The 25001-nt window shown below is 45.7% G+C and overlaps 1 protein-coding gene across 5 annotated transcripts in view; it reads left to right on the top strand.

The window, feature by feature from the left end:
- Positions 1 to 23643, top strand: part of MCM3AP (minichromosome maintenance complex component 3 associated protein) — a 45390-nt gene extending 21747 nt beyond the window's left edge. For all 5 annotated transcript variants that reach the window (XM_069566936.1, XM_069566955.1, XM_069566970.1 and 2 more), the window contains exons 15-29: positions 1919 to 2050; positions 2354 to 2467; positions 3546 to 3698; positions 5142 to 5339; positions 7133 to 7201; positions 7284 to 7418; positions 10236 to 10389; positions 14517 to 14775; positions 14988 to 15085; positions 15838 to 16228; positions 17303 to 17560; positions 18026 to 18155; positions 20257 to 20463; positions 22314 to 22464; positions 23356 to 23643. In XM_069566936.1, coding sequence (XP_069423037.1) covers positions 1919 to 2050; positions 2354 to 2467; positions 3546 to 3698; positions 5142 to 5339; positions 7133 to 7201; positions 7284 to 7418; positions 10236 to 10389; positions 14517 to 14775; positions 14988 to 15085; positions 15838 to 16228; positions 17303 to 17560; positions 18026 to 18155; positions 20257 to 20463; positions 22314 to 22464; positions 23356 to 23514 — 2608 coding nt within the window. In that variant the 3' untranslated portion in view covers positions 23515 to 23643. The remainder of the gene's footprint in view (positions 1 to 1918; positions 2051 to 2353; positions 2468 to 3545; positions 3699 to 5141; positions 5340 to 7132; positions 7202 to 7283; positions 7419 to 10235; positions 10390 to 14516; positions 14776 to 14987; positions 15086 to 15837; positions 16229 to 17302; positions 17561 to 18025; positions 18156 to 20256; positions 20464 to 22313; positions 22465 to 23355) is intronic.
- The last annotated feature ends 1358 nt before the right edge of the window (positions 23644 to 25001 follow it).

Here is a 25001-nt window from a genome sequence, read left to right as displayed (position 1 = left end):
TCAGTTCCTGTGGGCACGTGCTTAGGAGTAGAATTATTGGATCATGTGAGCTATTTTAAATTTTTTTGAGAAATCATCAAACTATTTTTCGTGGGAGCAGCACCATTTTTGCATTCCCACTGGTAGTGCACAGGGGTTCCAGTTTCTCTACATCCTTTTAAGCCCTGCTATCCTTTTGTTTCTTTTTAAAGTAATAACCATTATAATGTGTGAAGTAGTAACTCGTGGTTTTGATTTACATTTCTCTAATGACTAATCCGGAGAAGGCAATGGGACCCCACTCCAGTACTCTTGCCTGGAAAATCCCATGGACGGAGGAGCCTGGTAGGCTGCAGTCCATGGGGTCGCTAAGAGTCGGACACAGCTGAGCAACTTCACTTTCAATTTTCACTTTCATGCATTGGAGAAGGAAATGGCAACCCACTCCAGTGCCTGGAGAATCCCAGGGACGGGGGAGCCTGATGGGCTGCCGTCTATGGGGTCGCACAGAGTCAGACACGACTGAAGTGACTTAGCAGCAGCAGCAGCAATGACTAATCATATTGAGCATCTTTTCATGTAATTATTGGCCATTTGTGTGTCTTCTTTGTAGAAATGTGTACTTAAGTCCTTTGCTCGTTTTTGAACTTTTTTGTTGTTGAGTTGTAGGAATTCTTTCATATTCTGGATATTAATAATTATTTAGTATTTGATTTGCAAATATTTTCCCCCAATCTATGGATTGTCGTTTCACTCTTTTGAGTGTGCATCCTCTGATGCACAAAAATTTTTAATTTCTATATAGTTCAGTTTATTTTTTCCTTTTGTTGCCTGTGCTTTTGTTATCATATTCAAGAAATCACTGTCAAATCCAGTGTTGTGACGATTTTGCCCTATGTTTTCTTCTAAGAGTTTTATAATTTTAGCTCTTAAGTTTGTTTTTGATCCACTTTATTTTTATATATTGTGTAAGATAAGGATCCAAGATTGTTCTTTTGTATGTGGGTATCCAGTTTTCCTAGCCCTACTGTTGAAAAGAATGTACTTTCCTCTTTGAATGATCTTGCTATCCCTGTTCAAAATTAGTTGACCATATATGTGAGGATTTTTTTCTGGGCTCTATATTTCACTGGTCTGAATGTCTGTTTTTATGATACCATACTGCTTTTATTTGATTACTATAACTTTGTTGTAAGTTGTTACAAGTTTTGAAGTCACAAAGTGTGAGTCCTTCAGCTTTGTTTCTCTTTTTCAAGACTGTTTCCCTATTTGCAGACCCTTTAAATTTCATAAGAATTTTAGGATGGGTTTTTCTATTTCTGCAAAAAATTATATTGGGATTTTGTTGGTGATTGCAGTGAATCTATAGATTGCTTTGGGTGGTATTAACATGTTAACGGTATTAAGTCGTCCAGTCTGTGAACATGGATGTCTTTCCATTTGTTTCTGTCTTCCTTAGAATGAGGATAAAAAGTTGCTCAGGGGACTTCCGTGGCGGTCCAGTGGTTAAGACTCTGTCCTTCCACTGCAGGGGGTGCGGGTTTGATCCCTGGTCAGGGAACTAAGCTCCATACGGCATGGCCAAAAAATAAATTAAAAAAACAAAACAAAAAAAACAAAAAAATACCGCTCAAATTTCTTTTTGTTTTAATATCATTTTTATAGTCTAAAGTGAATATAAAATAGACAGCAAGTAGTAAGTCATTAGCAAAAACCATAAAACAAGAAATGCACATTAAAATGATTTATAACAACCCCATTTAAGAATATTCCAATATCGAACTGTAAATTTCAACAATGCAAAACTGCAGTTACTTTTGCATCAACTTAATAGAAACCAAGTAGATACTTTTTTCCTTGCCAGTGTTAGAAGTCTAGTAATATGGTTTATGTGGCTTGTATTATTTATTTAGAACAGTATCCACTTTGCTCTGTCTAGTGTTTCCAATGCTGCTATGGAGGAGCTGTTAGCAGCTACAACCACAGGCATCCTGAGGCATATTGCAACTGAAGAAGTCACCCAGGAAAGGGAGCGGAAGGAGGAAGAGAGGCGGCGGGCTGAAGAGGAGAGGTGAGTGTTTCATCCCTGCTGTGCATGGGGCAGCATGGCTGCAGGAGAGAGCCTTCTGCAGCCTCGGATTCTCTTGCTTTTGCCCGCTGCACTAGTTGGACTCACAGCTCACCCCGCACCTCTGTACACTGTGGCCCAGGGCGTGGGTGATGGTCAGGGGAATGGGAATGGGGTGGCTGTGTGACCTTCTACTGGGACCAGAGGGGTCAGGTCTGCCGACTCAGCATAACTCAAATCCCCTCTTGCCAAGGTCACAGAGTGTGGTGACTCGTATTTCTTGTGCTCTTTCTCTTTTTCCTTTAGGTTGAAACAAGAGAGAGAATCAGTGTTGACTCAGCTGAGCCAGGACCTGGCCGCAGAGCTGACAGAAGTTGTGGTGACAGAATGTGTGAGAGAAACCTGTTCCCAGGAGTTGAAGTAAGTGAAACTCTGGTGTCCTGCAGTGTAAGGCGCATGGGTGGGCAGGAGGGGGGTTAGCTCAGGCTGGCTGGCTTTCATCTGCACGTGGAGTGTATCTGCTGGTTGACTAGACACTAACAGGCCCTCCCTGTGCTTGTGTCTGTTACTGCCAGAGAGGCCCTCACTACTCTCATCTTCCTGTAGACCTTGCCCTGGGCTTGGGGATGTGTCTGTTAGCAAAAGAATTTGCTGATAGTCTTCTCTACACTGTTCATTTTTCTTAAGTAGAAGATCCTTTCCCTTGTTTCATATGTCGAAAGATTCTTTTGCGTTATCTCACTTAAGAACTTCAATGCCACGCTTCAGGAAAGAGAGGTTCCATTGTGCTGGGAAATCTGTCTTTGTGTTTCATTTCCACTGGGACAGGCCTGCAGCCTCTGGTGCAGATGGAGACGCAGCTAGGAGGCAGAGTGTGTTATTGCATGTTTCTTTCCATTTTTATTAATTGGGAGTCTATGTCACTGCTTCCTATAACAAGAGACCTCACAAATGATGGGTATTTGTCTGTTGTTATTCCCAGGAAGGGTTATTAGGAGATAGCAACACCTAGGACTCATTGACATGCAGGGCAACTGCTGTTCTCTGTAGTTCCAGGAGACTTGAACTAGAGTTCAACCCCAGGATGTCTCTACCCATGATAGAGGATAGCTGTTGGAAGTGGGTCTTGCCTGTTTGAGCTTCTTTGACTTTGATAATAAACTTCTCATCAGGTATCGTTGATGAGAAGATAGTTTACTTGTTTCAATGACCATTTAAAAATTAAATTTCTAACTATAAAATAAAGGCTTATTTCTTGACTGTTTATAAGGGCCATGTTGGATCTACAACCTTATACCCTGTACCACTTTAGTTCTTTTTCCATCTATCTTTTCAGATGTCTGTGCCTTATATGAAATAAAATCTTCAAGCTTTTCTTATGGTGACGACATGATTTCATTTTAGAGTTAAGGACGTGGACTTGTATACTTCCAGGCAGGCCCTGTGTGGGCCCTTGGGTGCAGTGTCTCTTATGCTGATCGGTCGCCCTGTTCCCTAGGAGTGCAATGGAGACAGACCAGAGGGTTCGTGTGGCCCGCTGCTCTGAGGATGTCTTTGCCCATCTGGTGGACTTGTTTCTTGGGGAGGAAATTTTCCAGACCGCAAAAGAGACCCTGCAGGAGCTCCAGTGCTTCTGCAAGTATCTCCAACGGTGAGTCCCCTGTCCTTACAGATAGAGTCAGTGCACACAGAGTATCTTTTACCAAGATTATACTTTCACAGTTGATAATACACACATGTAACATGTTCCTTCCTAAAGGGTATAAACTAAGTAAAGACTTAGATTGGGATGGGGGAACTGTTCTGTATTTCAACAGATACACATAGGTAGCCTTCTGCTGTTTACCCAATGTGCTGGACATGGGGAGATGGCCATGAACAAGCCAAGTGATAGCCGTGTACACCCTGTATAGGTGAATTTGTAAAACATAATTTTTAGTGAAAAGAAAAACAGTTCTTAGGGAAATGTGTACAACATCTAAACTGTCTATTCCAACTCAATAGGTTGTTTTAGATTTATGTATAGTAGTACAACCCTAAAGAAAGGCAAGAAAATAGCAAACATAAAGCTGACACAGTGGTTACCTTTGGGAACAAGAGGGTGAGTGACTGAGCAGTGCCCGTGGGTGCTCACGGCCACTGCTTCTTAACTGCATGGAATGATGTGGGTGTTTGACTTATCATTAGTCTTTAAAATGGGGGTACGTGGGTTTTGTATGAAGGGTGATTCATTTCATAATAACATTTAAAAAAGTAATAGGGTGCTTGACAGCTACAACTGTATAAAAGGAGATTTAGTGAGAAATGAGTCTCCATTCCAGGAGGACCTCTGAGCTTTGTGTGGTGGTTGGCACAGGTGGGAGCACGCTCACCGCTCTGTGCTGGATGTGCCTTGATGCCCTCTGACAGGAGGTGGAGGCCTGACCGCAGTAGCGCAGTGGCCCCTCTGCGTTGTCAGCACGCTGGACAGCACCTGGCCCCTGCTGGGCTTCAGCATGGCCTCTCCTCTCTAGTATGACAGAGAGCGCTGCAGTGGCCACCCTTGTACAGACATTTCACACACATGCCTGCAGTGTCTGAAGGGAGATTCCTGTCAGTGGTGTTTGCTGGGTCAAAGGGTACATGTATCTGTGTTTGTATCCATATCAGCAAATGGACCTCCAAACATTGTTTAGCATTCACTCTTTTTTTTAATATTTATTTTTGTATTTGGCTGCATCAGATCTTCTTTGTGGTATGTGGACTTCTCTCTAGTGGTGGCACAGGGGCTTCGTTGCCTCCCGACATGTGGAATTTTAGATCCTGACCAGGGATCAAACCTGTGTCCCCTGCATTGGAAGGCAGATTCCTAACCACCAGGGACGTCCCCAGCATTCAGTCCTAGGTTCAGTAGTTTCATTGCCCACCACCGCTCATTCTCTGTCATGCATCCCTGCACCTGAGCTTTAGTTGTGTTTAATTTCTCAGTTTGAGATCTGTTGCTGAAATAGACCTAAACATGTTGGCAGAAGATGTTTCTCCTGTTAACGCTGGAGGTGTTCTGCATTTGCCCTGTGGCCGACCTTTACAACACCTAGTGATGTTTGTCCTCCAGGTGGAGAGAAGCTGTCGCAGCTCGTAAGAAGCTAAGACGCCAGATGCGGGCCTTCCCTGCGGCGCCCTGCTGTGTGGATGTGAACGACCGACTGAGGGCGCTGGTGCCCAGCGCGGAGTGCCCCATTGCGGAGAAGAACCTGGCGAAGGGCCTCCTGGACCTGGGCCATGCAGGGAGAGTGGGCATCTCCTGTACCAGGTCAGCACCAGGGCCTCCCAAGTGCCTCCTGGCCCAGCTGGCCTTAGGAGCGTGCATTATCGTGTGTGTGTACAGGGCAGACAGGTGAGGCCAGAGGCGGTGAAGACAGATGGAGAGTTGCGTTTTTGAAGTGCAGCTTGCTCTGCCTGCTGTGTTTTCACTTACCTTTTCCCCTTAAGACACTCCTGGTCCTGCTAGTCGAATTACCTGGAATTCTGTGCTTTCTCCTCACCTCCCTAACTCAAGGATGCATCACGGCCATTCTCGTTAGTGGAGCCAGAGGTCCATGCTGGCCTCACCCTCACCCCCACCGCGCACCTTCTGCCATCCTGGGTCTGCTGCAGCAAGCAGTGTTTTAGCAGCTCTTCCTCTGCTTTCTCGTCTTGCCTCTCACAGGCTGCCTCTCTGTGTCCCCCCGCATGGCCCTCCCTGCCTCTCCTCCTGGCTACTCCACGGGTGCCTGGATCCCTGCCCCGGTTCTGGCTTCAGCTGTGCAATCCTGGCCCCGCAGGGCGTGCCCTCTCTCTTCAGACCACGCCATTGTTGCCTCTGGAGAGGACCTCCCAGGGAGGGGCCTAGGAGGGCCACGTGGAGGGGCAGCAGCAGCCCCCTGTGCTAGGGCCTTAGGGCATGCCTTGTCCTTCCCAGGCTGCCACGAGGTGCTCTCTCTGAGAACCAGGTCCACGCTGCTGACAAACTGTGCAGCTGCTCAGGTCCCCAGTCCCGGGCCTGCATCTGGAAGCAGGGTGGTGGCTGCGCAAGCCTGTCTCTGATACGCTGTGTGTGGTCTGGGCATTCAGGGTTCTCTGTGACCCATGGCAGCCTTGGCCCCGCTGCCTCCTGGAGTCGAGGCTGCTTTACCTGCATCAGGACGGCCCTCTCTGTGTCCGTACCCTTCCGTCTCCATCCCAGCCCCCTGCCCCTTTTTCTCTGCCTCTTTCCCTTTAATCTCTGTCCATCCTGCACGCTGACAATTCCCTCCATGCGTCACCAGTGAAGGCTTCCTTCTGGTGTCCCCAGCTGAAGTTTGGAAGCTGCTGTCCTGGCCCGCTGCACTGAGTGCCTCCTCTGTCTCACAGGGACTAGTCTGACCTCCCTGCCCTGGGTCACCTCCGGACTCAGACCCACCGCCCTACAGCTCACCCCTCACTGCCTCCACCACCAGCCCTTTCTCACATCCCACCTGTCTGCCGGTTTTGGCCTTTGGCGCCTACAGCCTGGTGTTCTCATCCCCACAGCAGTCAGGTCACCTCACATCCTCCTGAGGTCCCTGGGCTCCTCTCTGAGTCTGTCCACGGTGGCCCACATCTGCCCCCTGGCTAGCCCACTGCCCTCCCTGTGCCACTTCTGTGTGCATGCCGTGGCCCTCCTGACGTGGCCTGGCCTGTGCCCTGGAAATCCTCATGCTGGCTCCCCCTGTTTCCTGCTGGCCTGTGCTCCCAGGTCATCTCTGAGCACCCTGTGTATGTCCATACACACCGTCTACCTACAGGAGCCCCTCTCTCCTGTGAGAGCATGTGTTCTCTAAGGGCAGGAGTTTTGTCTATTCACTGCTGATCTGCCATGACTGGCACACAGTAGATAACTGCTTGATAGTTGTGAAATGAACAAGTCCTTTGACTAAGCTATTTCTTCATCAGAAAAAGTTCTCTGTCTGCTGAGTATTCCCCACTGGGAGACACTTCCTACCCAGTCACCTTGCACTCAGAACGTCGCTGGATGCTTGTCCGCCTCCTCTGTGGGCGCTGAGCACGCCTCACGTAGGACCCCTTCATGTGGTTCCTCCTTCACAGGTTAAGGTGGCTCAGGGACATGGTGGCGCACCAGATGAAGGTCCAGCACTTCCACCAGCAGCTGCTAAGGTTGGTCACCCCTGCCCGCCCTGCCTGCTGCTCCTGCTGGGGGCTTGCAGGTGACTTGGCTGTGGCGTTCTATCCCTTCCAGTGATGCGGCATGGGCACCCCTGGACCTGCCGTCCCTCGTGGCTGAGCACCTCCCAAGACGGCAGGAGCGTGTGTTTTGGAAGCTGGTGCTGGTGTTGCCTGATGGAGAAGAACAGTCCCCAGGGAGTCCCAGCAGGTAAAGGAAGGTTCCTTCTGTGAGGCTGGGGGCTGAGTGAGGGGCCAGGAGTGACTCCTCCCTGAGCCTCGGGCAGCTGGGTGTGTGTGTGAGGGTGGTTGGTTGTCAGCCCTGTGCGTTCCTTTCCTGCCCAGGACACTGATGCCTGCTTTCATTTTGATGCTTAGCTTTGCAGGCTGTTTTGTTTGTGATTTGAAGTTGACACTTGAGGTCATTCACATTTTAATCTTGTACAGTTGGCAATGGTCTTTGTCCAGAAGTATTTAAGACTTGATGGTGACTTAAAGCTGTGCTAAGGTATATTAGTAGAGCCCGTTTCATTTTAGACTCTTGGGGAAGACAATATAGTTTGTTTGCTGTAGTTCCATTTTTCTCCTTAGGAAAAAAACTTGGCAGTTTTCAAAAGAAATCCAGAAAGTTGACATGGCATTATTTCCTGTAACCAAGTTGCTTCCAGAGACCATACTTTTAAAGCAGCTACAGAACATATTACTTTTCTTTTTTAACAGCTTTTAAAGATGTAATTTGCATATCATAAATTTCTCCCATTGAAAGTGTACATTTCACTGGTTTTAGGGTATTCACAGAGTTGTATAACCACAACTATCTAATTGCAGAACATTTTTTTTTTCAGGTGATGGTTCTACTTTTACTTTTATCAGGAACTTCATACTATTTCACATAGTGGCCGTACCAATTTATATACATTCTCATCAGTGGTTCACAGAGGTTTACTTTTCTGCACATCCTCAGCAACATTATTTATTTCATCTTTTTCATAGTAGTGTTAGTTGTTCAGTTGTGCCTGACTCTTTGCGACTCTATGGACTGTAGCCCATCAGGCTCCTCTGTCCATGGAATTTTCCAGGCAAGAATACTGGAGTGGGTTGCCATTTCTTTCTCTAGTAATAGCCTTCCTTTTTCGTAATAGCCACTCTAAATGATGTAAGGTGATCTCTCTTTGTGATTTAATTTTGACTTCCCTAATGGTAGCCAGGTTGAGCATCTTTTCATGCACTTTTTGGCTATTTGTATGGGCTTCCCTGCTGGCTCAGATGGTAAAGAGTCCGCCTGCAATGTGGGAGACCTGGGTTCGATCCCTGGGTCAGGAAGATCCCCTGGAGGAGAAAATGGCAACCCGCTCCAGTATTCTTGCCTGGAGAATCCCCATGGATAGAGGAGCCTGGTGGGCTACAGTCCATGGGATTGCAAAGAGTTGGATGTGACTGAGTGACTCAGCACAGCACAGCACACGTCTTTTTTAAACAAAATGTCTATTCAAATCTACTTATTTTCTAATTGGATCATTTGTGTTTTGCTGTTGAGTTGTAGGAGTTCCATATATATTTAGAATATTAACTCATTATTAGATATAGGGTCTGAAAATACTTCATTTCATTAGTTGCCTACTGCTTTTGTTTCTTTTACTGCAAAGAAGCTTTGTAGTTTGATATTGCCCCAGTTTTTTACTTTTGTTCCTTGTGTTTTGGGGCTCACATCCAAAGAAATCATTGACAGTACCAGTGTCTGGGAGGTTTTCCCTATTCTAGGAGTTTTATGATTTTAGTTCTTATGTTTAAGTCTTTATTCCATTTCAAGATAACTTTTATTTGTGCAGGACAGAGGTCCAATTTTGTTCTTTTTATTATCCAGTTTTGCCAGTACCATTTTTAAAAGAGACTATTCTTTCTCAATTGAACATTCTGGGCTCTGTTGTTAAATATTAGAAGACCATTTATGCAGGTTTTATTTCCAGGCTCTCACTTCTGTTAGTCTGTGTAGCTCTTTTTTATGCCAGTACCATACAGTTTTAGTTACTATAGTTTTGTAATGCAATTTGAAATCAGGAAGTATGACACTTCCAACCTTCTTTCTCCTATTTGGTGGTCTTCTGTGATTCCATGAAAGTTTTAGGATTAAAAAATATTTCTTTGGACTTCTGGTTCAAGATGGTGCAGTAGAAAGATGTGGGCTTATCCCTTCCTGCTAGTGTTGGAGGCTTCTTGTGGAGGTGTGGGCTGGCAGGGGCTCACCACAGGGATGGGGGCACTGGCAGCAGCAGGCTGGGAAGGTCCCCCTTGGCATAAACGCTCTTGGAGTTTGCCATTAACCTTATGATATGGCCCAGGGCTGGAGAGCATTTTTTCTCCTGGAAAGAAATGCATGCCCATTAGCAGTCCATCACTCCTTTCCTGCAGCCCCTAGCAACCACTCATCTGTTTTCTGTCCCTGTAAATTTGCCTGTTCTGGTCATTTCATACAAATAGAACCTGAAGATATGCTGTCTTCTGTGACTGCCATCTAGCACTTAGCATAATGTTTTCTAGGTTCATTTATGTTGTAGCACGTATTAGTCCTTCATTTTGTGGCTGAAGAATATTTGGTTGCATGAATATACCACATTTTATTTCTCTGTTCATTAATTGTTGTTCCCACTTTTTGGTTATGAATAATGCTTCTGTGAACATTGATGTATAGGTGTCTGTGTGGACATATGTTTGCAGTTCTCTTGGGTTTAAACCTAGGAGTGGAATTGCTGGGTTGTACGGTAAACTCTAAGGACCTTTTCGATCGTTCAACATCTTTTCTTAGGGCTTCCGAATCATACATCACATCAGAATGAGTGCTCTCTGCTCCTACCCAAATATATAACCCAGTAGAGTTCCTAACTCCACTTAAAAATCATAGCCTGCTTTGTTCAGATCAGTTTCATAGTAAGATTTGATGTGTATGGATCTCTATCTGTGTGATATTTCTCTTTGTGGTTCACATTTAGAGTTAGACTTTCCTTCAAGTGTTATTTTCTTTCATTCACAGAGTTCTATCACATTGGTTAAAAGTCAAGTTCATGGGCGGTGATGGCTCAGTGGATGACATATACGTTGATGTTGGTGGGATTCAGACACTCACTCTTTTTAACACTCTCAGCAGCAAAGGGGATCAGACAATTTCTGTCAGCGTGTGCATCAAGGTGAGTGATAGTCACTTAGTGTACTTACTTCTGTAACTTTCTTATTTACGCTCACTCCCAGACATCACGGGAATCATATAACTCCCCTGCAGTGGCTCTGAAACAACATGGGAGGCTCAGGAGCAAGTGTTGTATCGTTCTTCCTTGTGTCTTGAGGACCCATGTACACCCCCTTGGTGTGAGAGACCAAGCTAGATTCTCAGGATGCAGTAAGTCTCCTCTTGGTTCATGGACCTCTCTTTAAGAAATTGGTGAAAACTAGAACCATCGTAAAAGGTACCTGTATCTCCTTATGTGTTCTGCATACAATTCAGAAGCCGTGAACTCCATGGACCTCTGGTAATTAACCCAAGAGAGTTATGACAGCATTACACAGAAATGCAGTGTTTATTGCGTTTCATATGGTCTGCCAACTGCTGACATCTTTATTAAATAGCTTCTTGATATATCAAGTCTTCCAGAATAATGGTTTTTAGTCTTATGCAGTTTTCATATAGGTTCAGTGTTAGGCATTTCAGGTTAGTTGTTTTTATTTTACATGCAGGTTATCCTCAGCTTTTGATTATAAGTTCTACTTTTTGTTCATTATAGGTGTTTGTACAATACTGAGCTTAATTGGTTCCCACAGAGAGTCTTATTTAATGAGAACCTGTTTTCTCATTAGCTTCAAACCTGCATTAATGAATTTTAGGTTTTACTGTGTGTGTTCAGAAGTAAAACCAGATGCATATTTTATTTACTTAGAAAATAGCAGTGCAGGGCAGGAAGTGTGGGCCTCAGTGCTGAGCAGCCCTGGCGTTGGCAGCTGCTGCTCTGGCCAGCTCTCTGGCCTGGGTCTGGTGCGGTCCACAGTGTGGGATCCATGACTGGCTGCATGCTCAGAGCAGGCGAAAGTTGCCCTCCCGACCGTGTCCTGACCCGAAGGTCTCACTCCAGGCTTCTCCTCTTCCTGACTGTCTCCTTCATGGCACACCCTGGGCATCTGCATGCGACACTCTAGTCCACATTCCTTCTGTCCTTGGAACTGCTTCAAATTGTAGTGTGACTATAGGATTTTTGTTTGTTTCTTTCCATTTTAATACTGTTTAATATTTTTCTTAATCATGAAAGTAATACATTTATAAAACTTTAAAAGTATAGGAAATATAGAGGAAATACAAAGATGGTAAGAGCCCTCTATGCTTTCACCATTCAGAGGTAACAGAAACCCAGAATCTGGGACATGTTCTTCCCCTCTTTCTAGGATAATAAAGTCATACTTCACCTACTGGACAATTAGTTTGTTCTTCTTGCCTTTAGTCTTTCGATTTAAGTCAAAGTAATAACTTGCATGCAGTTAAAGAGTCGGATAGCATGGCATAACTTATGATGATGAATTGCAGCCCCTGCGCCATCTCCTAGCCCTTCTTTCCAAGGTTTGATTTCTGTCATGTTTCCATATTTATACTGCTGTTTCTCTATCCACTTTTAGATCTTCTCTGCTGACTAACTATTAAAACAGGTGTATTTGATCTATTATTATATAACATGTTACCTCCAAATGTGGCAGCTTTGGGAATTCCCTGGTGGTCCAGTGTATAGGACTCCGTGTTTCTACCACAGGGGGCCTGGGTTTGATCCCTGGTTGGGGAACTAGGACCCTGCATGCCACGTGGCTGAACCAAAACAAGCAAACTAAAAACACAAACCACATGTGTCATATGTAAGTAACGAATGTTTGTTACTCACAGTTTCTGTGTGGTAGAAGTCCAGGTGTGGCTTAGGTCCTCTGGGGCATGATTTCTCAGCAGGTAGAGGTCTGGGCTCTGGTCTCTCTGAAAGCCCACTTTTCATGGTTGTTGGCAGGATTTACTTCCTTGTAGTCCATGCCACGTGGGCCTACATGAGGCAACTCACAATAGGGCATCAGCCAGCTCCCGTGAGCTGAGTAAGCTGGCATTATCTTTTTAACCTAACCTTCATGGTGGCTTTCCATCATGTTTGTCTGACTTTGTCTGTTAGAAGCATGTCACTAGGCTCAGCCCATCTTCAGGGCATGTGATAATGCCAGGACTTTAGTGCTAGGAGGTGGGATTATGTGGGCTATCTTGGGGCTGTGCACTCACCCCACTAGGTGAGGCATGAACTCTTAACACCCCACTTGCTCTCAGCTTTCCCCATCTTCCTGGTGGTTATGTGGTCACTTTATAATATCTCAGAAACTGAGGTCACATGTGTGTGCTCCAGAACCAGCAAATGTTCTGTGACTACATTTATTTTTTCTGTACGTAGTCTTTGCTACATTATCTTACTTAAGAGGGTGCCATTCTCCTGCTCCCATTTGGGCTGGAAACGTGTCCCAGGGTGTGGCTGCCTCTGGGGCCTCCATACCAGGAATTCAGTCCTACTCCTCCACTTCTAACCCTGACCTTGGTTCCTCGGCCCAGGTACTGACTGTGGGTTGGTATACTCTTGCTTGAGACAGCGCTGGCGCCATGCATGGGGGCCCATGAGGTGACGTGTGCTATACAGACAGAATTCTTAGAACAGTGCCTGACCTATCCAGCACTTGGTACTGCCATTGGCAGGAGCAGCAGCAAAATTTTTTCTTGGTTTAGTCTCTTGTTTGATGGAGCATGTTTTCCATTTTCTTCCAAAGGAAGAATGCAATGGGAGGAGAATTTTTGGAGCTCTAGCCTGTCTGAAAATGTGTTTACCCTCACATTTGCTTCATAGTTTAGCTTGGTATGTAGAATTATGGGATGAAAGTTACTTTCTTTCTAGTTTTATTCCACGGTCACTGACCATCCAGCATTGCTGTTGATATGTCTGAAACTGTTCCCGTTCCTTTCTCTGGCCTGGCCTTGTTTCACTTGGGTGCCCACTTCCTTCCCTCATCATCTGGGAAGGTCCTTGATGGGACCCTTGGTGTGTCCTTGTGGACTGGAGACTGATGTTTTTGCATCTTGATGACATCTGCTTTCCTACTCTTTTATTCTTCTCTCTTAAACTCTGATTAGACCGATGTTTGACCTTATCAGTTGATCTTCTGAGCCTCTTCATCCTTTCTATCCCATTTTCCATCTTGTTTTTTAATATTATTTTCTAGGAGCTATCTTTGAGTTTTTAATAACATGTTGTATTATTGATTTCCTTTTTCTTACCCTTATTTTACTTTCTCATATCATCTTATGACTATTTCTGGATGCATCTTCAAAGGAAATTAGGGTTTTTGTGTAAGTTTTCCTCTGTTCCATGTGGTATCCATTTTCTTAGAGTTTCTATTCTGTTACTCTAGTTTTTCTCATATGTTGAAGGCTCTCCTCAGACACCTTATCTGAGCCTGCCTATACCTGAGTGAGGCCCTAAAAGGCTGGTCATAGGCCTGTGTTTGGGGTGGGGTGGAGGGTAACTGAAATGGCAAGCCAGCCTTCTTTTGGGGGATCTGGGGATCGATTCCTTAGGTTGTTTGGCTTCCTGGGAAAGGACTCATCGTGTCTCCTCCTTGTGCAGCTTCTGGTGCTCTGGAGGGTAAGGTGGGGGGTGCCCACTGCCTGGTCCCCTCCTCTGTGCCTGCAATGCCCCCGTGTTGGGATCCTCAGGACAGGATGCTGGCCCAGGGCCCAGGAGGACAGCTTGTGCTTAGAGGCAGTGGGGTGGATGACCTGTGGGCCGCTGTCTCATGTGTGACTTGTCCTCCTGGCCTGGCGCCTTGGCCTGGCTCTGGTGCCGCGGGCCTGGGCTCCCAGGGCTTTTGCAGGCCCAGACAGCCTGGTCCCTGCTCACCGTGTCTGCAGCCCTTCAGTGTGGCATCCTCTGGTTCCTTTACCTGTCTCTGCACTGCTTTTTAGAAATGGGTAGGAATCCCTTTTCTGCTGCTGGCTTGCCTTTCCTTTTTTCTGTCATTAAAGGCTTATTTGTTTTTACACCTGTTTGAAATAATTGTTACGATTAAACTGCTCAAACACAGTTCTCACCAGAGGCTGGATTCATTGTTTCCCCACAGTTTCTTGTACTAGTTCTCGGCCTCCCAGAGGGAGGCCAACCTGGAGTGCAGTGAGCAATTGGCTGTGCTTTCTCTGGGGCTGATGCTCACTGTTGATCTGTCCATCAGTGCGTCCATCTTGATGGTCTGGGTGCCGTTCCAGGTGGCCCACGGCGCTCTTAGTGATGGTGCCCTCGATGCCGTGGAGACACAGAAGGAGCTCCTGGGAGCCAGTGGGCTCATGCTGCTGCTCCCTCCCAGAGTGAAGAGTGAGGACGCAGCAGAGGAGGACGTGTACTGGCTGTCGGCCCTGCTGCAGACCAAGCAGCTCCTGCAGGCCAAGCCCTTCCAACCTGCGCTTCCACTGGTGGTTCTTGCGCCCAGCCCAGGAGGGGACGCCGTGGAAAAGGACGTGGAAGAGGGTTTGTGAAGGCAGTTCCACTTCTGAGCTGGCATGTTTAATCAGTGGGTAGAGCCTGGAGTCTGAGAAAGTGCTGGCGGTGTGGTGCTGCCATGTGTGACAGCAGCCCCTGCAGTGCCTGGCACAGGGCTCGGGGTCAGGGTGGCGCGGCGTCTCAGCTCGTGTGCATGTCTCCACCAGGAGATGGCTGACTGGTGTCTGTCTGTCTTAAAGGTCTGATGCTCCAGGATTTGGTTTCAGCTAAGCTCATTTCAGATTATACTGTTATTGAGATCCCTGATTCCATTAATGACTTAAAAGGCACGAGTAAGGTAAGGTTTCATCATTTTTAAAGGTCTAACAAGATATTTTTTTCCCTTTCACTCTATCTTGAATTTAGTGTATATTACGCCTTACATTTTAATTTTACGTTTTGACAGGAAACTTTCTAAAATTATAAGCAGATATCAATATAAAAGATAAATTTTGCCTGCTATTGGCAACAAGTTAAATTTTGTAAATTTTTTTCAGAGGTTTTGTTGTTACAGATTTAAACTGTGACACTTCATGTCTTGTATCTGAGTGTCAGATGTATGATTATTTTTGTAGGGTGGTTGTCCTTGGAATATGAAGAAATAACGTTTTAAGAGTTTCCTTAAAAAGTCTGTGCTGATAATTACATTTAGGGAAAGAAGTGTTGGGACTTAAAAATAACTACAGGAAGAAAGATAAAGCATCCAGGCATGGAGTGAAGCTGTTAGTCCTTCTAAGAACTGAAGATGTAGTTTTATTTTCAGTGTGAGGTGGAGAGGGTGTGCATGGTGCTTCCCTTGGGCTTCCAGCCCTTCTGGGTGGCAGGGGTGATGGGAATGGGAGCCCTTCTCAGGGTCCCTGCTGTGTTGGTCTCCAGGGAGACCAGATTCAGCTGCAGTGGAAGCTTCTGCTCCCCTCTGGCATGGTGAGAAGCTGCTGTTCCGGTGGCATCTGCTGTGGCAGCTGTGGGAGGGGTGCCTTCAGGAACCTCCTCCTGAAGAACAGCGTAGATTGTTGAACCAGAACTCTCCCCACTGTCTTTGCTTCTCAGGTTTCACAGGCTGTGCAGTGGCTGGTCTCCCACTGCCCCTGTGCCCTTGACCTTTGCTGCCAGACCCTCATTCAGTACGTGGAAGATGGGGTTAGCCGGGAGTTTAGCAGCCGGTTTTTCCATGACAGAAGAGAGCGGAGGCTGGGCGGCCTGGCCTCACAGGAGCCAAGTGCCATCATTGAGCTGTTCAACAGTGTGCTGAGCTTCCTGGCCTCTGTAGTGTCCTCCGAGCAGCTCTGTGACCTGTCCTGGCCCGTTGCCGAGTTTGCTGAGGCAGGGGGCAGCCAGCTGCTTCCTCACCTTCACTGGAACGCCCCGGAGCACCTGGCCTGGCTGAGGCAAGCCATCCTTGGCTTCCAGCTTCCACAGATGGATCTTCCGCCTCCAGGGGGTATGTGCTCGTGCTGAGGGGACTGGCTGGAAGGAGTGTGGTGGGGGGGTGCATTCCCCAGATCCTTTTTGCTGTAGGGACACTAGCAGGCGTTGGGCACCACTGTGCTCCCTGGCCCCCCATGGCTTCCACCCGCACTTGCCTTTGGGTTCAGATGTCAGGACGATTTGGGGTCTTCTGGAGCGGGAGCTGTTGGCCTTCTACCGCCAGCTGAGTGGTCTGTGGGTGTCCGCTCAGCCCCAGGAGCGGGTGTCAGGAGGAGTGCTGAATCCAGGCCGAGGGCTTCTCAGTTAATAGCAGGTCCCATCTTACCTGCACCATGGCGTCTGGGAGCATGGAGACAGTGCAGTCCTGTCTCCATGCTATTGGCTCTGCTTGGGCCATGGTGCTCGGTGCTCTTGTAACACCAGAGTTTCTTCTCTGTTAGAGAAGCTTATTCTGTGGCTCTGGCTGTGCCCAAGCCCAAGTGCGGCTTCTGGGCTGTCCTGACACAGATGCTATGGGCTGCTGTGCTGCAACAAGCTGTCCCTTCCCTTGCTGATGCTGATAGGAGGGAAGGAGGCTGTTTGTGCTCACGGGGTCTTGGTAGGGCCATTTTCCTCTGGACCATGTGAAGCAGAGGCCTCAGGCATCCTTCTGAAATTTGAGGTGTGATCTCCAATAGGTCTAACACATGTTTGCTGCTGAAGGAACCCAAAGGGAAACAAACTTCACTGCGTAAATCCTCTGTGGTGAGCTAGGTCGGGCCTCCCTGAGAGAAGGCCACACCTCTGGGACCAGATCTCCTTGAGTGCTTGGTCAAATACAAATTCCGGGGTGCGTCCACAGACCTGTGTGGTCAGCTCCCCCTAGTGTGGACCCTTTGTTGTGAACTGTGGCCTGGGTAACTGCATCCCTTACCTGGACACAGGGAGGGAAATGGACTTTCTCTAACAACTATGGTTCTGTTGTATTCAGAGTTGAAGACTGACTTCTCAGCTACTCAGTTGCCTTCTAGGAAAAAAATACAGAGTGAAGAACATTGCATGTAGATTTCTACCAAACCCTGTTAACTCCTTGGTGCTTTCTCTCCAGCTCCCTGGCTCCCTGTGTGTTCCATGGTCATCCAATATGCCTCCCAGATTCCCAGCTCTCGCCAGACGCAGCCTGTCCTGCAGTCGCAGGTGGATAGCCTGCTCTGCACCACATACAGCAGGTGGAAGAACAGGCGCCCCTCCCCGGGACGGGGGGCTGGGCCCTCAGTTGCTGAGATCCCATGGGATGATGTCATCGCCTTGTGCATCAACCACAAGCTAAGGGACTGGACACCCCCAAGACTTCCCGTCACATCAGGTACTTAGTGCTCGGTGCTGAGGGGCTAGCTCCTCAGGAGACTTTCCTGGTCCAGTTTCAGCAAAGAAAGATGTCTACTTGACATTTGTGTCTTTCCTGTGGGTCCCCACCCATCCTTGCCCTAGGACTATATCTCTTCAAGCCAATGACTTCCGGATGACTTTGGGAAAAACTGAGAAGGTTCGGTAGAGCCTGCACCCATCTCCCTGAAATGGGCCCCTGAGTTTGGCTTTAGAGAGACCTGGGCATAGACACACTGGGCATAGAGGTCTGGACATGAGCCTCTCTGGACCTTGAATGACCTATGGACACATGGAGCATATTTAGCTCAAGCATGGAAGTCACATGATTGTGTGACTTGTTAATCAGAAGGGCTTGTCCTTTAGTCAGTAAATTTAAGCAAACATCATCAGGTGGTCACCTGTTGCTCTCTTGATAATCTTTTCTTTTGTATTGTTTTCTCAGAGGCACTGAGTGAAGATGGTCAGATATGCGTGTATTTTTTTAAAAACCATTTGAAAAAATACGACGTTCCTTTGTTGTGGGAACAAGCCAGAATGCAGACGCAGAAGGAGCTACAGTTGAGTCAGGGCCGGTGAGATCTGTGTTCAGTGTATGTTTCTGTCATCCCTCAGCCAAGAGAGTAAACTGTATTCTCTTCCAGAGTATACTACAGAAATTCACATCCTATACACGAAATCTAGGTGACTCGTGGTAAAGAACCCATCTGCCAATGCAGAAGACTTAAGAGATGCAAGTTCTCTGGGTGGGGAAGATCCCCTGGAAGAGGGCATGGCAACCCACTCCAGTATTCTTGCCTGGAGGATCCCATGGACAGAGGAGCCTGGCAGGCTACAGTCCATAGGGGTGCAAAGAGTCAGACACAGCTGAAGCAACTTCGGACACATACACGAAATCCAGCCCATTGTGGGAAGATTCTAACAAATAATGGGGGGCAGATCATTCCCATGTAGTAGAAACTGTTGTAGAGCAGAGAAAAGCAACATCTTGTTTTATTTACTGGACGAACCTGACCCTGAAGTCGTAACATAGCCAGGAGAGTACAGACAGAAGGCTGACTTCTGATCTCAGTTACAAACCTGATCCAAAAAATACTAAGTAAAATGTTAGCATTTGTAGTTTTGTAGTATATAAAAAACTCACAAGCTCACTTTATACCGTGCTAAACAATATGAACAATAGAAATCTATTCATGTAGTTTGCTGCCATTTCAGAAAAATAAGTGATCATTTCACTAGGTGTTGAAATGCTTTCCTTAACATTTATAGCCATTCCTTCTTCCCCTCCCCAAGAAAAAAGGATACCCATTCCCAATAAAATTCCTTACTAAACTTGGATAAAATTCCTTAGCCTGATATGGCTACCTACCATAAAACTAGCCCAAAGCCTCCATGCTTCTTGGTAAAACATGAGAAACACTGAAGTTAGAACCAGCCTTGAACTGTCCCTGACATCACTGTTGTTCACTGTTCTCCTGAAGACCCTGCCCAGTTTAACACACAGACACGGTGGCATAAATATTGAAAGAAAGAGAGGAGGAACTGTCGTTTCCAGAGGGTAAAATTGTCAGTTCAAGATCATCAACAGTCACGCCGTTAGAACCATTCAGCATTTACCACGGTGATCAGACAGATCAACCTGCAACCTACAAAAACTCTCATTCACAATGGCAACAAATCTAGAACGTATGGACACAAACTGACCAGGAGAGGTGCTAAACCCTTATGAAGGGGATTCTCAGGGCCCTGAAGATACAAAGAAAACCTTAAGTAAATGCCTTGTTAACTGGAGGATGCAATACTAGAAAGATGTCAGTTCTGAAACTGTAAAGTCGAGGCGTTTCTTTTAAAAAAAAAAATTTTTTTTAATTGAAGGATAATTGCTTTACAGTATTGTGTTGGTTTCTACCAAACAGCAACATGAATCAGCCATAGGCTTACCCATGTCCAGGGCATTTCTAATCAAAAGCCCAAAAGCATGTTTACCCCTGGTCTTAACAAGTTAATTCTAAAATTCTTCAGAATGAGAAAATTTATAGCAATTGCTGAGAAAATTTTGAATAACAAGGAAGGTCTGTTCTACCTGATACCAAAACATAAAGTTATAGTAGACAAATGGATCACAATGGAAAAAATGAAAGAACCATATGTGATAAAAGTACCATGCCAAATGAGGGAAATTAATGAGGAGAGGACAGACACTGGCATCTGTTTAGAAAAAGCATTAGACCCTCACCTCCCGCTGCTATAATCATTACTTCCAGGGAAATTCCCTGGCATTCCAGCAGTCAGGACTCAGCACTTTCACTGCCTACAGTCGTGGGTTCAATGCCTAATTGGGAAACTAGGATCCCACAGGCCTCGAGTCACAGCAAAAAAAAAAAAAAAAAAAAAATATCCCAGATGGATTTAGGAGCTAAATGCAAAAGTAAGAACCTTGCCAATATTAGGGGAAAACAGAATCTGCTGCTAACCCTGGAATGGGAAGCAAAACTTCCAGTAGAGAAGCTTTGGGAGCCCAGCTGCCCAGGAGAGGGGAAGTTCCTGCAAGACAGAGGCTGCCTGCCCTCGGCACCCGTGCCCGACCCCAAAGCACCCCCACTCTACCTGATGCCAGAGGAACTCTTTCCTCCCTCTCTTTGTTGACTGTAAGCATTTCAAAACATGTACTTACAGTTTGGGGATAAGATCTTTTCATCCTTCTGGAAACAAGCTTCCTACTCCATTACTTCACGTGCGCCACAAAGGGAAGAGAGGTGTGGAGCGCAACCAAGAGGGGCGGATTCCCAGCTCGGAGGATCTGATGCATGGAGCCTCGGCCCAGGAGCTCCTGGCCCAGTGTCTGTCTAGCAACCTGCTGCTGGAGAAAGAGGAGAGCAAGAGGTGAGGCCTGCTCCCTGAGGTTCCTTGTGTCCTTTAGGCCTCTTCTTGCTGGGTTAGCAAGGATCTCAATGATGAGACTGTTTGAAAAAGAAGGCAAGTCAGATGTGTGAAGTGTGAGGACAGAGGCACTGCCCTTGATAGTGTGCCTTACACTGCTTTATTACTTGAAATCAGTTTCGTTGATTGTGTCTCACTGAAGGTCTTGAGTTTCCTACTGGGAACTGAGTGTGGCTGGCTAATAAGCCTCTGTGGAGTGTGGCCGGCACCTGCTCTGTCTATCTGGCCAGCCTGACTGAGGATGTGGGTGCATCCCCACACTGCAGGTGGGCAGGAGCTGGAGCCGACCCTCCTCTGCCTCCCCCACCACCCTTGTTTATGATTTTACCAAGAAAGAAAACCTGCAAGACAGGAGTTTGCACTGTCATCCCCTTGCCTCCTCTTGCACTGTTCCCTCCAGCAGCTTCTGTCCTGGAGGCAAGGTCAGTCCCTCCCTTTGGTTGGACTCTCATTTCCCACCCATTCAAGGACACTCGTCCAGTGAGAGTCCTTCGCTCTCCTGTCAGTGCACAAACGTGAAAACATGCTGCCATTTCTCCCTGTCTTGGTCCCATTTCCCTCTCTAGTCACCACCTCTGTTTCTGCTCCCCTAGGACATGAATTCCTCAAAAACTGATTCTCACTTTTCCAGTCCTCTTTGCCAGTCTTCTGCCAGCCAACATCCCCTTGGCTTACCTTGTACTCACTTCCAGTCTCTGCTCATGTCTACTCAGCAAGGACCTCCTTACCCATCTTACCAGTCCGCCCTGTGCCCATGTCTCTGCTTTGTCTTTCTAGCCTTCAGACGTTTCCCTTGTCTGTCTCCCCCCACTTAAGTGTAAGCTGCCTACAGCCGGCCTTGTCTGCTCTGTCTCAGTCTTGTATACTTAGTACCCAGAATGGTGCCTAGTGTTTGGTAGAAGCTTGATAAAATGTGTTAGGAGAGTGAATGAATGTGTTACGATTCTTAAAGTAGGTTTTTCTAGATAATGTATCATTTAAACAGTTTGGATCAGATTGTTTCTCTTAAAAAGACTAAGTATATAGAGTGGACAGCTCTGGAGTGTGTTAGGTGGTGGTGGGATGTTCAGTTCAGTTCAGTTGCTGAGTCGTGTCTGACTCCTTGCAACCTCATGAACTGCAGCATGCCAGGTCACCCTGTCCATCATCGACTCCCGGAGTCCACCCAAACCCATGTCCATCAAGTCGGTGATGCCATCCAACCATCTCATCTTCTGTCATCCCCTTCTCCTCCTGCCCTCAGTCTTTCCTAGCATCAGGGTCTTTTCAAATGAGTCAGCTCTTTACATCAAGTGGCCAAAGTATTGGAGTTTCAGCTTCAACATCAGTCCTTCCAATGAACACCCAGGACTGATCTCCTTTAGGATGGACTGGTTGGATCTCCTTGCAGTAGGATGTTACTTTGGGTTAGTCTTAAACCCTAAGCAGCAATTCATACATTTGGATAATCCAAAAAGATACTAATTAATTATAGACACATAATAGCAAAATAAGCCAAATAAGATAAATGAGAGAATTACAAGTAATGTTAAAAAAAAAAAGTTGTTTTGGATAAATGCCACCTTTTTTCATTAAATAGAAATCAAGTTTATAAATTAAAGAGAAGATACTAACTTGTACATTTTTCTGCTTCTCAGTTGATGTTATAACTTAATTCCACCTTTAGGAAGAAGCAAAGCTTTAAAAACTTTAAAGCATACATAGGAGAAAAGTGAGTGGTAGTTTGTTTCTTCCTAATAATTTTTTTCTTCCTAATAGATAATTTTTTTCTTCCTAATGTGCAAATGTTTCAGGTTTGAAGATCAGCTTCAGCAGTGGTTGTCGGAGGACTCAGGAGCACTTAGAGATTCAATGTCCCTTCCCCTCTACCTTCCTCAGAATCTGGTGTCTCTGCCTCAGACTATTGAACCTGTGATGAAAACATCTATGACTGCAAGCCCTCAGGTGAGAAGAGAATACATTTGGCTTTTGTGTTAGACCTAACGACTGACAGAATGGGAAAAAAGCAAGGTCTCTTTATTAGCTTAAATCAGAACTTTTCTTACACTTCATCTGTCAGTGTTATAGTGGCCCAGCTAATTCTGAATTTCTGCATATGAAATGAGGGAAGAATGGAATTGAAATGTGCTTAAGAACAGAACAAAACCCATAAACACATACTGACATGTAGTAAAATGTTGAGAATAGTCAAGTTGACAACCGTGGCTTGGTTCATGGAGCACATACCGTCCAAGCTTCAGCATCACCTAGGCCCCCTTTCTGGGATTGACTTTCCATGAAGAGAATTAATGAATGAGGAAGGCATGCTCACAGAAGTCCAGGGCTTCACCCAACAGTGTAAGATGACATACTGTTTCCAGTCACTAGTTTGGCAGATACCTTAAAAATATTTGTACTGATTAACTTAGCAATTCTGCCCTAAAGAAATTACTGTATATGACAAAAGTTAATGTATTTTTGTTCACTGTAGTGTTAATTATATAAAAGTGGAAACTAAATATCCAAAGATGAGAGTCTGCTTTAGCAGTTACAATATATATAATGGAATAGTTCCTAGTTCTTGACAATGATATTTAATAAAAATTACTAGACGTTGTTCATGGTAGAATCAGAAGAGAAAACATTCCATGTGCAGATGATACCAGCTATATGTGTGTGTGTGTGTTGGAAGGGGCTGGAAGGATGTATGATAGATGCCAAGAGAGGAGTTTGTTTAGCCCAGCAGCCCCCAGAAGAGGTTTCTAACGTGAGCTAGATCTAGTGCCTTTAAAGAAAATATATCTTGGCTTATGGATATACCAAAACTACTGTTAGTTTCTTTATTTGTTCAAATAGAATGAAAGGACAGGAAGGCAACTGCAGTTGTCAGAGGCAACAGGCACATCTCTGACTGAACGGCTGAAGCACCTAGAAAGGCTGATCCAGAGTTCAAGGGAGGAGGACATTGTCTCTGAGCTCCATCTCTCTGCACTGTTGGACATGGTGGACATTTGAGCCGCTGGAACTGAGAGAGGGTCCAGAAGGTTTTATTCTATTCAAAATAATGTTATTCTCAGATGCTTGATGCATGTTGGAAATGTGATTATTAATCATGCAAATAAACCTTTGGAATATCTAATGAAATCTTCCTCGGTTTTCACAATGAAAGTCTGTTTCCTTCCTGTGTAATGTTTTTGATACTCTTTATCTGTTTTCATAATCTCTTCTGTCATCCACCAACCCTTGCTGTTATATTTCGGTGTGTAACAGTGGTCATTCATTGTCTCAGCAAAAGTTGTAGTCCCTCATGTGCCAAAATCAGTCATGCAGGGATGAATAAGGTGCAGGGACCCCACCAGCTCACACCTCAAGAGAGACAACAGATGTACTGAGCCAACAGTATATGTACATATCTATGAGGCATAGAGCATGTGTCTGGATTGGGAGCAGAGGGACACGGGACTGGGTGGAGGAGAGAGCAGAATTCGTGAAAGGAGTATAGGAGTATACCTGAAAGGATATGAGGAAAACCTGGAGGTGCCAGTTCGGTAGTATTGCCAAGTGAGAAGATAGGCCAGGTCACAGCAACCCTTGCTGCTTTACTGTAAGTACTGTGGGAATCAGCTGTTGGAGGATATTAGGCAGAGAAGTGACTTGGTCACATTTTGTTTTAAAAATTGCCTGTGGGGAACATTAGGAAAACAAGCCGTGAATTTCAAAAGGGGGTTGCTGCAAATGTCTAGGTGAAAGATGAGTCTGCTAGCAGTTGGTGTAAAGAGAAGGGATAAAGTTGAGACATATACAGAAAGGTGTATTAAGAGACTTGGTGATGTTGAGTATGATCATCAGTCTTTAATTGGCACTCAGCATCTCCCTACTATATCTCACACCCCCTATTTCATATCTTCTCATTCTCTTCAAATATACATTTCTAGATGATGACTTGCTTCTTATTTCACTGAGAAATGAGAAGCAGTAGGAATAGAACTTCCTCATCCTACCAAATCTGAATCTACCAGCCAAACTTTGCATCCCCTAGAACAAACACTAATCGACTCTTAGGGATTTCTTTAGGGATTAACTTCATGTTTTCAATAAAGACTTAAGTAATGCTATTTCCTAAATCTTGATTTTAGAAATTATCTATTGATTTTCTACAGTAGGAAATGAGTTAGCTCTTGTACTATCCTCTCTGCAATGAGTATCATCCACACATGCATACTACATTTCCTCTGCCACTAGTCTCCCAAAACAGTTTAAGATAATGTTAGCTGAAATCTGCATTCAGAATTCACTATGGGTGTATTAATACTGTTTGCTATTGAGCCCTCTATTGGTTTATTTTTCCATTTCCACTAGGTACAGCTGTTGTCCCAGGAGTCAGTTGTCTTGTTTTTTCATTTGCTTGATTGTCTGTGTTCCTGGTTCTACTTCACCCAAACCTCTCGTCACTAAATGTAAAGCTTCTATCAACACTCCTGTGCATCAGGTAGTATGCTACT

This window comes from Ovis canadensis, chromosome 1 (assembly GCF_042477335.2).
Source record: "Ovis canadensis isolate MfBH-ARS-UI-01 breed Bighorn chromosome 1, ARS-UI_OviCan_v2, whole genome shotgun sequence".
Taxonomy (NCBI): domain Eukaryota; kingdom Metazoa; phylum Chordata; class Mammalia; order Artiodactyla; family Bovidae; genus Ovis; species Ovis canadensis.
The sequence above is the reverse complement of the archived record's forward strand: the minus strand, read 5'-3'. Positions and strand labels throughout refer to the sequence as shown.